At 37.9% G+C, this 14,158-nt stretch overlaps 1 protein-coding gene across 50 annotated transcripts in view; it reads right to left on the reverse strand.

Annotated features, from left to right (window-relative positions):
• Positions 1 to 14,158, reverse strand: part of R3HDM1 (R3H domain containing 1) — a 183,054-nt gene that overhangs the window by 15,997 nt on the left and 152,899 nt on the right. For all 50 annotated transcript variants that reach the window (XM_021075247.2, XM_021075246.2, XM_021075241.2 and 47 more), the window contains one exon: positions 11,991 to 12,142. In XM_021075247.2, the coding sequence (XP_020930906.1) occupies positions 11,991 to 12,142 (152 nt within the window). The remainder of the gene's footprint in view (positions 1 to 11,990; positions 12,143 to 14,158) is intronic.

A 14,158-nucleotide genomic window follows, 5' to 3' on the forward strand; every position in this document is an offset into this window, starting at 1 on the left:
GGACTCTGCGCTGTCCTTATTGTGGCTCATTGTCACTGCTGTGGTTTGGGTTTGATTCCTAGCCTGGGAACTTTTGCATGCCACAGGCATGGCCAACAAAACCAAAAAAAGAAAAAAATGACGACAACAACAAACAAAAAGGATCAAATATTTATTTGTCTTATTTTTTTTTTGTCATTCTTTTTGGTCTTTTTAGGGCCGCACCTGCAGCATATGGAGGTCTAGGCTAGGAGTCTAATCGGAGCTACAGCTTCCAGCCTACACCACAGCCCACAGCAACACCGGATCCGTAACCCACTGAGCAGGGCCAGGGATCCAACCCGCAACCTCATTGTTCCTAGTCAGATTCGTTTCTGCTGCGCCACAACGGGAACTCCAGATCAAATACTTAAATATCAGAGCTAGACATTTAGAAAAAATTCTTAGACGATATAGACATAAATCTTTGTGATTATAGATTTGGTAATGAATTCTTTGATATGATACCAAAGGCATGAGCAATAAAAGAAAAAGAGATAAACTGAACTTCATCAAAAGTGAAAAAAACTTCTGGGAGTTCCTGGTATGGCTCAGAGGAAATGAACCTGACTAGTATCCATGAGAATGCGGGTTCAAACCCTGGCCTTGCTTAGTGGGTTAAGGATCTGACGCTGCCATGAACTGTGGTGTAGGTCAAAGATGTGGCTTGGATCTGCTGGTGCTGTGGCTGTGGCCAGCAGCTGTAGCTCTGATTCAACCCTTAGCCTGGGAACTTCCATATGCTGTAGGTTGGGCCCTAAAAAGCAAAAAAACAAAAAACAAACAAACAAAAAACAAACGTGAAAAACTTGTACTTGAAAGGACTGCATCAAGAAAGTGAAAAGACAACCTACAAAAAGGGAGAAAATACTTATAAGTCATACATCTGTTAAGGGACTTGTATCAGAATATATGAAGAACTCTTACGATTTAAAAAGACAGAGTTCCCCTAGTGGCTCAGTGGAAATGGATCTGTTTAGCATCCATGAGGATGCAAGTTCGATCCCTGGCCTTGCTCAGTGGGTCAAGGACACGGTGTTGCCGTGAGCTGTGGTGTAGGTTGCAGACATGGCTTGGATCCTATGTTGCTGTGGCTGTGGCATAGGCCAGCAGCTCTGATTTGACCCCTAGCCTGGGAACCTCCATATGGCACCAGTGTGGCCCCAATAAACAAACAAACAAACAAAAAAAAACAAGAAAGTAAAAATAAAGACACATAACCCAATTAAAATGGGCAAAGAAACTGAATATTCATTTCTCTAAGGAAAATATGTAAGTGGCTTAAAAAGCACATGGAAAGATAGTATTATTAGTTATCTGGAAAATCAAAATTGCAATGAGATATCACTTTATTCCCACCAGAACAGTTGTAATAAAAAAGATAATTAACAAGTGTTGGCAAGGATGTGGAGATATTGGATCACTCGTGCAGTGCTTATGGGAATATAAAATAGTGCAGCTACTTTGGCAAACTGTGGCAAATCCTCAAATGATTAAACTCAGAGTTACCATATGACCCAGTGATTCCACTCCCAGGTATATACCTAAGAGAAATACAAAACATTTGTCTACACAAAAATTTCAAACTAACGTTTATACCACAACTATTCATACTAGTCAAAGGTGAAAACAACCCAAATATCCATCAATCAACAAACGGATAAATACAATGTGATAAGTCCCTACAATGGAATATTATTCATCTATAAAAAGGAATAAATTACTGATAATATGCTACAACATGGATGACCTTAAAAATATTATGCTGAGTGAAAGCAGCCAGGCTCCAAAGACTACACAGGGGTTCTTCTCTGGCTCAGCAGGTTAAGGATCTGGCACTAGTCTTGTTACTGCAGTGGCCCGGGTCACTGCTGTGATGTGGGTTCAATCCTTGGCCTGAGAAATTCCCTATGCCACAGGCATAGTCAAAATAATAATAAAAAAGACTACATGTAATTCCATTCATGTGAAATATCCCTGTCAGGGAAATTTATAGAGACAGTAGATTAGTGACTAGGAGACGGTGGTTGTGGAGGGTGACAGTTAAAGAGTACACGATTTCTCCCCCCCCTTCATCAGTATATTTACACTAAAATTTTTACAATTATGGTGAAATACACACAGCATACATACAATTTGCCATCTTAATCATTCTGAGTATCCAGTTCGGTGTCATTCACATTCACACTGTTTTATAGTCTTTACCATCACCCATCTCCAGAACGCTTCATCTTGCAAAACTGAAAGTGTACCCATTAAACAGCAACTCCCCATCCCTTCTTTCCTGAGCCTCTGGCAACCACCATTCTGTTTCTATGAATTTCGACTACTCTAGGTAACTCATAGAAGTAAAACCATACGATACCGGTCCTTTTGTGACTGGCTTATTTCACTTACATACTCTCTTCAAGGTTCATCCATGTTGTAACATGTGACAGAATTTCCTTATATTTAAAGACTGAATAATATTCCATTGTATATGTCCACCACATTTTAATTTATTCACTTATCTGTTAATGGACACTTGGTTTGATTTTCCACCTCAGGGATTCTGTTGTTTGTTTTTGAGATAAAAATATTCTAAAGTTGACTGTGGTAACAGATGTTGAATGTACTGAAAACTATTAAATTGTACACTTAGTGGGTGAATTGCATAGTGTATGATGCTGTTTATAAACAAGGAAATGGTAGAATGGATAAAAATGGTATGTATATAAAAGGTACATACTAAGAAGTCATATTACATAGTCTCCCACAAAAAGGTTGATGATTTACGAAAAATAAGAGCATTCAAAACTCTACAGAAAGATGTTATGTCCATCATACCTCTCCTCTCTTCATTGTTTTACAAATACTATAATCGTTATTTCAGATTATTATTATTATTTTGCCACACCTGTAGCACGGGGGGGGGGGGGGGGACGGTTTTCCTGGACCAGGAATTAATAAACCTGTGCCACAGCGGAGCTTCCAAAATTATTATTTTTTGATGGAGAGAAGAGTAACTGGTGTATTTGTCTTAGGAAATAATTAGTTCATTTGAAAAGCAAGCTCCACATGTGCTACAGCTTTTAATGCCTATCAAACGTGTTGTTTTTGAAAATTTATGAGTAGTTGGCAAAGTGTGCCAGGAAGTCATTTGGCTTTCTCCCTTTTTAAAGTCATCTTTTAAAATCAATGATAGTCAAGCAAGCTTCCTGAACTTAATATTACTTAGTAGACATGTGCTGTGTTCCCTGAAGATGCTATAAAAGTAATCGATGTAATTCATTTGGGGACTGTAGCCATCTGAGTATCACACATTTAATTTCTTAGTAATGAATTAAAGAGAATGAAGGAGTTAACAAAGAATAAAAAACACTGGGAGACTTGTTGGTTCCAATGACTGATTCACGATGACAACTGAGGAAATTTTGCTAGAATTAATTAATTAATTAATTAACTTGCCTTTTAGGGCTGCAGGTATGGCATATGGAAGTTCCCAGGCTAGGGGATGAATTGAAGCTGAAGCTGCTGGCCTATGCCACAGCCACAGCCACACAGGATCTGAGCCACGTCTGTGACCTACACCACAGCTCCCAGCAATGCCAGCCAGATCCCTGACCCATCGAGTAAGGCCAGAGATCGAACTTGCATCCTCACAGATACTAGTCAGATTCATTTCTGCTTCGCCACAATGGGAACTCCTTCACTAGAATTTAAACCAAATTTAATCAACATTTTCAGATAAAGATGTTGTGCCGCTGTCTTCTGGCTTGTGGTATTTCTAACAAGAAGTCTACTAATTCTTACTTTTGTTCTTTCATATGCAATGTGTAATTTTTCTCTGGCTACTTTTAACAATTTTCTCTTTATTAGTTTTTGGGAAATTTCTTTCATATTTCTTTCTTCCTTTTTTTTTTTTTTTCTTTTTTCTTTTTAGGGCCACACCTGTGGCTTATGTAAGTTTCCAGGCTAGGTGTTGATTTGAAGTTGCAGCTGCAGGCCTATACTACAGCTCACAGCAATGCTGGATTCTTAACCCACTGAGCGAGGCCAAGGATCAAATGCATATTCTTATGGATACTAGTTGGGTTCTTTTTCTTAATTAAAAATTTTTTTTTTTTGCTTTTTAGCCACACCTGCAGCATATGTAAATTCCCAGTCTAGGAGTTCCCGTCGTGGCACAGTGGAAATGAATCCAACTAGAAACCATGAGGTTGTGGGTTTGATCCCCGGCTCAGTGGGTTAAGGATCCAGCTTTACCTTGAGCTGTGGTGTAGGCTTGGATCTGATGTTGCTGTGGCTGTGGCTGACAGCTGTAGCTCCAACTGGACCCCTAGCCTGGGAAACTTCATATGCCAAGGATGCTGCCTAAAAAGCACAAGCACGCACACGCGCGCACAAACACACACACACACACACACAAAGAACTCCCTAATTAGGTTCTTAATCTGCTGAACCACAACAGGAACTTATTCAGCTTCTTCTTCTTTTTTTTTTCATATTTCTTTTGCTTGAAGTTTGCTGAACTTTTTGGATTTGCAAGTTTATAATTTTTACCAAATTTGAAAAATTTCAGCCATTACTTATTCAAAAATTTTATGTTCCTCTCTTTCTTCTCTTTTGAAGATGCCAACTGCATGTGTACAGGCCCCCTCAAAAGCATTAAGGATCTATTCATTCCTTCTAGTCCTTTATTCTTTTTTGGCCGTGACTGAAGCATGTTCTCGAGCCATGGAATGAACCTGTGCCACAGCAGTGACCAGAGTCACAGCAGTGACAATACTGGATCCTTAACCCACTGAGCGGGACCAGGGGTTGAACCCACATCCTCATGGATACAAGTTGGGTTCGTTACCAATGAGCCATAACAGGAACTCCTATATTTTTAAATTTTCTACAATGACTACATATCACATATATAATCATAAATACTCAAACAAGTTAGAGAAAACACTTTTAAAAGACAAAATGCAGATGTAGGAGAAATACATTTCTCAATAGAAACACACTGAGACTGAAAAACAAATTTTTTTGGCAGAAGCTATTACATCTCCCCCTGTTCTTTAACGGTATCCACTTAAAAATTATTATGATATATTACTATTATCACTATTATCACTATATTACTATTATCACTATTATCACTCATTTTTGCTGAGTTCATAAGAAATTAAACAGCCATAAGCATCATCTTCCCTTCCCATTTAACATTATTTTTGTCAACAAAACAATTTAGCAATTAATTTTGATGATAAATACACACTTATAAAAAATACTAAAAAGCTGTTATATCCAATCAAGAGAAAATAAATGTTCTTTCTGAAAAGGCAATGCTTTAGCACTGGAAGTAGCTTTCTTATTACATTTTACTTCTCGAGGCTAAGTGTTAACAACTTCTCTTTTAATAACAACAGAAGTACAACTTCACTAAAAGATGTGGTTCAGACTGAGATTTTGTTATTGACAATTATTTCAAATGATAGCTGAGGCAAACAAAAAAACCAAAAATGAAAAACTAGAAGTTTAGGAGAAATAAAGGGAAACAAGACAGTTCAAGAAGTAGGACAAAGGGTATACTAGAGGAATATGAGGATACAAAAATGAGGAAAAACGGACTATGTGGATGAAAAAGGGAAAAAAAGACTTAAAAGCAGGCTTTCTTTTAAAGACTCTGTGAAGCATTTTTTGCAGTTTTGAAAAATAAAGGTTACGGTCTTTTCAAGTTTCCCTCTATGTATGCTAGCCCTTTGAGACTGCACATCAAAGACAAAGGTACATTTTCCTTTTGAGTTTCAAGATAAAAATGGGAAAATGAATGGTAAAACAGGAGGAAAAAAAACTTTGAAAAGAGAGCATTTTGAAGACATTATCCAACTAGCTTGCCATTTTTGAAGACTGTAGGAATGAAATTAATTTTTTCCCCATTATCACAGATTGAGAGAAATACCATGATTAGTCAGAAAACTGGTTTCTCTGACCAGTACATGGCTTGCTGAAGTGACAAGACACATGACCTGTATCACGCTATGTTCAATCTTCACGGTATACATAATAAGATAATCCAATCCAAATACAAAGGTGTCTCAGCGATAAATGAAAAGTTGAGCTGAAAGATTAATTCAAATTCTGCTGTTCTGCATTATAAGCCTCCACAAGAAAATGGATTGCTAAGCAACTCAAGCTAAGGAAGACATTTTTCAGAACAAAGGCTCACTTAGTGTTCTTATAGAAATCTTTTTCTTTTTTTTTTTTTTTTAAATGGCTGCACCCACACGGCATATGGAGGTTCCCCAGCAAGGGACTGAATCTGAGCTGCAACTGCGGCAATGCCGGATCCTTAACCCACTGTGCCAGGCTGGAAATGGGACCTGCACCTCTGCAGAGACTCGAGCTTCTGCAGTCAGATTCCTAATCCACTTCGCCACAGCAGGAACTCTTAGAACTCTTACAATCCGGTAATGCTATAGTAAAAACAAGAGTGCCTTGGATTGGGATCCTATTAATTTAGAGTTTAAGATGCTTTTTCCCATGGAACAAATTGAGATTTATTATACTTTTTGGTATGGAAGAATTTACCTAGTTTTACCTTAGGACACTGGGTATTGGATAAAAATTCAGTAATAATGACAGACATTATGACTTTTTGGCAAATGTGTAAAATATTACTGGGTTACGGCGACTTGCGCATAGCTGAAATCTAACGGGTTAAAAAAAGGAGTTCCTGTTGTGGCTCAGCAGAAACAAATCTGACTAGTTTTCATGAGGACACAGGTTCGATCCCTGGCCTTGGTCACTCGTGTTGCTGTGAATTGTGGTATAGGCTGCAGACACGGCTGGGATCTGGGGTTACTGTGGCTGTGGCGTAGGCCAGCAGCTGTAGCTCCAATTTGACCCCTAGCCTGGGAACCTTCATATGCTTCAGGTGGAGCCCTAAAAAGACAACCCCCCGCAAACAAAACAAAAAAACCTATAGGGGTGCTTAGCATAGGTCAGTGAGTCTCAACTTTTGTTGGCAGAAGAATTACCTGGAAGGCTTTAAAAAAGTAATGATGTTCCAACTTAAGCTCAGGCCCAGACCAATAAAATAAGAATATAGAGGGCTAGAGGTTCTTACTGAAACCATAAAAAAGCTCCACAGGTGATTCTAACATGCTGCAAAGATTAGGACTTACTGATAGACATGTTAATAAAGTAGGGTGCCAGAAATCAGGAAAGAAGAGTTCAGGTCCTTGGGTTAAATTATTTGGTTAACCTCTTTTTGTATTTCATAGTCTATACATACACTAAAAATAAGGACATGTCTTTTCCAAATGAGATTGGGTGTGTTCAGGGTGGTATGGCTGTAGATGGACATGTCTTTTTCAAAAGGACACTGTGAGGACAGACAAGGTTCTAGGAATGTAAAAACTTTGGGCAAGAAAAATTTTTTGGAAGAAAGCTTTTATTTGCATTTCTAAGCTTTCTTGTGATAAAAACACCATTTTAGTATAAATGAAACTGAAGGTGAACAAAATGCTGACCAAATAGAAAGGGCGCAAAATATAATGCTAGGGTATATACCGTTTTTTTATTGGGGCACGCCGACAGCATGCAGAACTTCTCAGACCAGGGATTGAACCCATGCCACAGCAGTGACAATGGCGAATCCCTAATTGCTGGGCCACCGGGGATCTACCAAGTCAAATACCATTTGATCAGCAAGATGCTTAGTATCTATAAATATTTTGTTCTTTTATATTCTCAGGTTATCCCTCTTATATTCATTTTGCATGTCTTTCTAATTGCTTCCTACGTCTAGCTTTGACTTCCCATAAAAACTATAGCACTCCAAGGACAAAGACTATTTCCTACTTTTCTTCCATATCTAAATATATTTAAATAGGTAAATTCTTTCTGGATATTAGAGAGAAAAACAAACTTTCTGGTATTCTGAAAAATAAAGGCTATAGACAACACAATTTACACTCTTTTCTTGAACTTCATGCTTTCCTAATAAGACCAAGCAGGCTTTAGCAGTGGAAATGATTAAAGCTCAGTAACAATATGAACTCATATTGTTAATACATTCTGTAAGCCTTTATAGTGAGGAATTACTATTTTGCAATGAGAAAAGTACAAAAAGACTAAGTAACTTACCTAAAAAAATCACACAGACTTGAAGTCAGGTTTGATTTTGAATCCCATGTTCTTTCTAACCATATCATGACACTTGATAACAAATGCCAGGTGGCACAAGATTCAGTTATCTAAAAATGTAGCTAATTTCGGAATTGCTATTGTGGTGGAGTGGGTTAGGAATATGGCTGTGGTGCCTAGGGTTGCTAAGGAGATTCAGATTTGAGAAGTGGGATAAAGGATTTGGTGTTGCAGCTGTGGCATAAGCTCAGATTCAATCACTGGCCCAGGAATTTCTATATGGCAAGGGTGTGGCTATAAAAAAATAAATTTAAATAACAGCTAATTTAGGGAGTTCCTGTTGTGGCACAGCAGAAACAAATCCAACTAGGAACCATGATGTTGCGGTTTGATCCCTGGCCTCGCTCAGTGGGTTAAGGATCCGGTATTGCTGTGAGCTGTGGTGTAGGTCGCAGACTTGGCTTGGATCCCGTGTTGCTGTGGCTGTGGTGTAGGCCGGCAGCTGTAGCTCTGACTGGACCCCTAGCCTGGGAACCTCCATATACTGTGGGTGTGGACCTAAAAAGCAAAAACAACAACAACAAAAACAACAACTAATTTTGGCATTTCATGCCCTGTATCAGATATATGAGATTCCATGATGAAGAGCCTCAAGGAATATAGCACACATTTGGACTTCTCAGAAAATGGCAGAAGAATGACCAGCAAGTACAGCGTGGTAAAATAAACAGACGCAAGTGGGCAGAAGTTATATGACCACCTTTGAATGGACTAAATTCTCTCACTTGTCAGACATAATACGGTTGTATAAACCATAGCTGTAGACTAATTTATATGTTAAAGTATAAACTACATTTCACTGTGTTAATTTATCTTATGTTTCCATACCCATGTCAGGACACGATTAGCCCCAAGGAGAAAAGTGAGAAAGGACACAAACCAGGATAGAAACATGGGTTACCCAGCATACGCCTGTGTGGGATAATTCAGGTGGAAGGAGTGGGACGAGAGGAGGAGGTCGTAACCATCATCGACAACTGCCTAGATGACATGATCCCATTGAAACAAAAGTAGGTTTGTGAAAGAAAACTAAAAGAACCCAGCATGTTTTAGACTAATACTTACTAAACTGATGTGAATATATCAAGGGGAAAAAAAAGCAAGATAATGTCTATTTCATTAGAACCTACCAACCAGTTCTAACACATGCGTGCATGTCTGTATGGGCAGGAGACTAATGTGACAGAAGGCAGTGGCTACCTGGAGGTGGGGGCAGAATAGGGCATGATGGTTAGCTTTCCTTTTACATGTACATCTTTGCATTGATTGCTTCACTTGTGTCAACATTATTTTGTACTTTAAGAAAACAAATGAAAAAACTGAAAAGTATGCAGAGGTTACAGAAATAAAGTAATATTTAAGGCTAATACGGTACATGAGAATTTCATATCTGAGCAAATAAATATAAGCAGAGCTGGTCTTTGACGTGGAAGAAGTGTATTCCTTCAGTATGGATTTAGCAATCTTCTACTCTGAGGCAAGAGCTGTTCTGGGTGCTTGGGTATTCAGACAAACCTCTGCTGTACATGTAAATACACTAGAATATGTATGATAAAATATAATTTATACAAGCTAGTAAATCTGGAATTATGAAGGAATGGTCCCTATATATTGGCCCTTAGATGGTAACTCAGTGACTTGATTAATAATAAATGCCAACAGCTGATCTTTCAAAGTTGGAAATCTAAAACATTATGGCAATTTTGTTTATTAAATACTGCTCAGAAAAAAAAGACATTCTATAAAGAATGCTGTTACATTCTGAAAAATGTCATTACTTACAGATTTTTTTTTTCACCCAAAGGGATCCTTAATTAATTCTGTACATGACTTGACGTCCTACCAAATAACTACTCTTAAAAGAAACAGGATAAGTATTTCTGCTTTATGTGCAACCCATCCTATTTCTCACACTGGTAATCTGTAGTTGGAATAGATCAGTGCCAGTTTGTTACAAGGTAACCAATCAGTACTATCAACTTGTAGCTAGTTTCTTTCAAATTTATCTACCTCAGCTATGTCACAGCCCTAAACTAGGAGTAATTCCAAAGACAATCTCAAGATTCAAGTTGGAGGGACGTTGTGGGGAAACCTTTTAAATACCGTGCTTTCAAGTAATCCTCAGGCCAAGCTGGCCCAGGGACAAAAATTAAGTACAGTTCTTTCCAAGGTGTAGTCACCAGCATCTACTAGACAGCTTTTGGATTCTGCCATTATGCTTAAAATAGGGCTGAAAGTAGAAGGGATACAGAATTGTCCCCTCTCACCTTGATACACACTCCAGGTCCCTCCAAGTCAAGCAAACAAAACCTTTTGTATTTCAACAGACTGAAAGATTTAACAAACATGAATATGTTTTATTTTATTTTTTTGTCTTTTTGCTATTTCTTTGGGCCGCTCCCGCGGCATATGGAGGTTCCCAGGCTAGGGGTCTAATCGGAGCTGTAGCCACCAGCCTATGCCAGAGCCACAGCAACGCGGGATCCGAGCCGCGTCTGCAAACCTACACCACAGCTCACGGCAACACCGGATCATTAACCCACTGACCAAGGCCAGGGACTGAACCCGCAACCTTATGGTTCCTAGTCGGATTCGTTAACCACTGCGCCACGACGGGAACTCCTGAATATGTTTTAAAGTCTAAAGTCACCTTTTAAAGTTTCTTTTAGGCTTGATCTTCTTCCCTCACAAAAGGCCCTCTATACAGCATGTAGGTCTACAGAAGTAACTAATACACAAATAACGCCTATTTCTCATAGCCTCTGTCCTACCTAGGAAAGATTCCTTTGGTAATTTTCTTTCAGATAAATAAAAGAGCTGGAGCACATCATAATATAAAACTCCAAAGCTGCCTGTGAGATTCACATTCAACTTGTTTAAAAAGCCTGGGTCTTTTCAATTTGTGGCAGCCACAGAGAGGAGGAAATATGTGAGTTCCTTAGGTGTGTATGTGTGTGTTTCTAACAGGGAAAAAAAAAAAAAGAGAGTGAGAGAGAGCCAAGTGCCTGTTTTCCCTAGCAGATTCAATGAGGCAAGTATTACAATCCCTTATTCACAAATAAATAACATCTGTAACCTTAACTCGTTGACAACCTTTATCAATAATTATAACCTCAGACCCCTTGCTAAGAAGAGCAACCAAGGCTCCTCTGGCACCCTTACAGAAATGTCATGAGAATAAATAAAGACTATAACACATCCTGAACAAGAGACCAAAAGCACCCAAGTCAAAGGAAGATTACTATTTTTTTTAACACACATTAGGTTTATCAGAGACACTTCTGTTCTTTCAACTTAAGTAGCTAATGGAATACTTCATGCTTACTTTCATTTGATTCTCATATGCCTCCCTCCTCTTACTGAAGAAAAAGGAGCTCTCCAGGGCCTGAAATAGTCTAGCAAGATATTTTGCTGCCCAGGTTATATACAGGAAATACATTCTCTCTAAATTCTTACAAAAACCTTAAATACTAATACATAAACACTCTAAACTGCAAGATCTACAGATGCATTAAGGAACTATTATTCCATTTGGGTGAATAAAAGGAGACTGGTCTACTACTTTCAGGCATATGAGAGAAAATCTGACTCTCCTTTACATATAAAATGCTTTGCTTATACTGATTTTGTTAGAAGAAACACTAGAAAAATAGATTGTATTGTAGTTTTTCTATTCTATATTAAAGAATGATTTCAGGTAATGCCCCTTAGGCAACTTAAAAATTAGGAACAGACCACAGTCCTAATAAACAATGAGGAGCTATAGGACTAGGCTTCTTATTCATACTCACCTTAAATTATTTTGTTGGCCAGGTGGAATGACACTATAGTAAACTGGCATTCCTGCTGTGGGCATAGATCCTTGATTAGGCTGATTAGGGAACATAACAGGCTGTTGATAAGTCTGATGGGCAATTCCTTGAGAAACTTGAGGCAGTGAAACCTAAAATTTGAAAGACAAAGTGAAAAAAATTCTTCAAAACCTTGCAAATGTCAATGTCCCTAACCTCTATAAACTTTCTAAGTATGAGCAGTTAGGAATAAGCTCAAACTGCCAATAGGTTGTTCTTATAAGTTAGTTACAGTACTACTACTTCCTTTCTTTCTTTTTTTGGCCACACCTGCCGCATTCAGAACTCCCCTGGGCCAGGGATCAAACTCGCCCCACAGCAGTGACTACATCAGATCCTTAACCTGCTGAGCCACCAGGGAATTCCACTACTTTACTTCTTATGTTTTTTTCACCTGGCTATGGTTTTTGGATAGCATTTATCAACAGTAGAGTAGGCTAGGTGCATTAGATTATTAAAAAAAGCTATGACTTGGGTCCCCAAATAGAAGTTATTTTTAAAAAGAAACTGCTCCCAAATAAGGATGACCATTTGACATGGAAAGAGTAAAACAATCTACCTCAGGTACAGCAAAGTAAAACCTATGGTACTGGTGAGATACACTGGATCACAAAAAGTGTGAGCGTTGGAGTTTGAGATACACAGATATGATAAGGACTCCATCACTTTACTACAGGCAAATGACTTAACTCTGCTGAGGCTCTAGAGTTCATTATTTGCAAAAATGGGATGCCACCTCCACCTCAGGAGGCATATTCTCTCTATTACCTCCATCTACAGATCTAGCACATAGGATGGATGTGGATCTTTCAATTTTCTGTTTTCATCATTATCTACACAGAAACTGTATGAACACAATGGATTCAATTCTCTAATTTCTATAGTTTCTAAAATAGAAACCACATAGGCATAATAGTTTCATAATCTACAAATGTGCTACATTACAGTTGCATTATACTGATTTTGGTAAATAAAGCCCATGTAAAAGCTTCTGATGATGATGATGTCAACAACAGTAGCAGCAATAACAGTAGTGACAGTGAGGACAATAAAGGCTAACATTACTAAGTAACTACCATGTTCAGCTTCTGTTCTAAGAACTTTATGGATATTATTACATCAAGTCTAACAATCTAAGAGGGTACTTCCATGCCTACTGGGTCCACAGCCTTAGTTCTAGAACCACTTCATGATTACCTATACCTGGGCTCTGTGATTTTAAGTAATGATTAACTTCTAAGTCTTGCCTATATAACATATTTCTGAAATGCAACTAGTCCTTTCTAAATATACAGTAATATGAGTAATATTAAAATATATAGTAGTATTAGTTACTTTCAATTTGACTCGATTATTGTACATAAAGTTATTGGTTTGATTTATCCAATTCTGTATGACACAATATATTTCAGTCCTTCTGTCTACGGAAGCAGTGTAACATTTTGAGAGTATTATTAACAGCTGAATATAAGTATATATGCAAGGCAGATCTAGGGAAAATGACACAGCTCAATCTAGATGACTCAAGCTACAGAATAAATTTGTAACTAGTGGTAAAGAAAAAAAACTGAAGTACCAAAAGAGAGGAAGCAATACTTGAGCATGTTCAGCAGAATACACTCTACTGAGATGACTTTTCTGGTTCAATTTTTTTAATTCATTCTTTATTTTTTAAAAAATTTATTTTATGGAAGTTCCCACTGTGGATCATTGGTAACAGGCCCAACTAGAATACATGAGGATGCAGGTGGACCCCTAGCCTGGGAAATTCAATATGCCACAGGTGCGACCCTAAAAAAAAAAAAAAAAAAAAAAAAAAAAAAAAAAAAAAAAAATCTATTTTATTATTTTGGCCACAACTGCGGCATGTGGAAGTGACTTATTTTTTAGATGAACCTGGCTTATTTACCTAAATGTGGTAGTAAGCATAAAGAAAGCTGTCATTCATTGCTCATCAGAGCAATACTTCTCATAACCATTTATCCCAAGTGGGAGAATAACATGAAATACCATGAGAAAATAATCTATAACTTGTAGAGACCATGTTATAGAAATTATAGTAACTGTTTTAGCTCTGAAACATTTCCAGTATGTAATTCCTTTTTTTT

Source organism: Sus scrofa, chromosome 15 (genome assembly GCF_054392235.1).
Source record: "Sus scrofa isolate SSC_HxYL_T2T_F1_AM1 chromosome 15, Sscrofa_HxYL_maternal_Yorkshire_Landrace_v2.0, whole genome shotgun sequence".
In the NCBI taxonomy this organism is placed as follows: Eukaryota; Metazoa; Chordata; class Mammalia; order Artiodactyla; family Suidae; genus Sus; species Sus scrofa.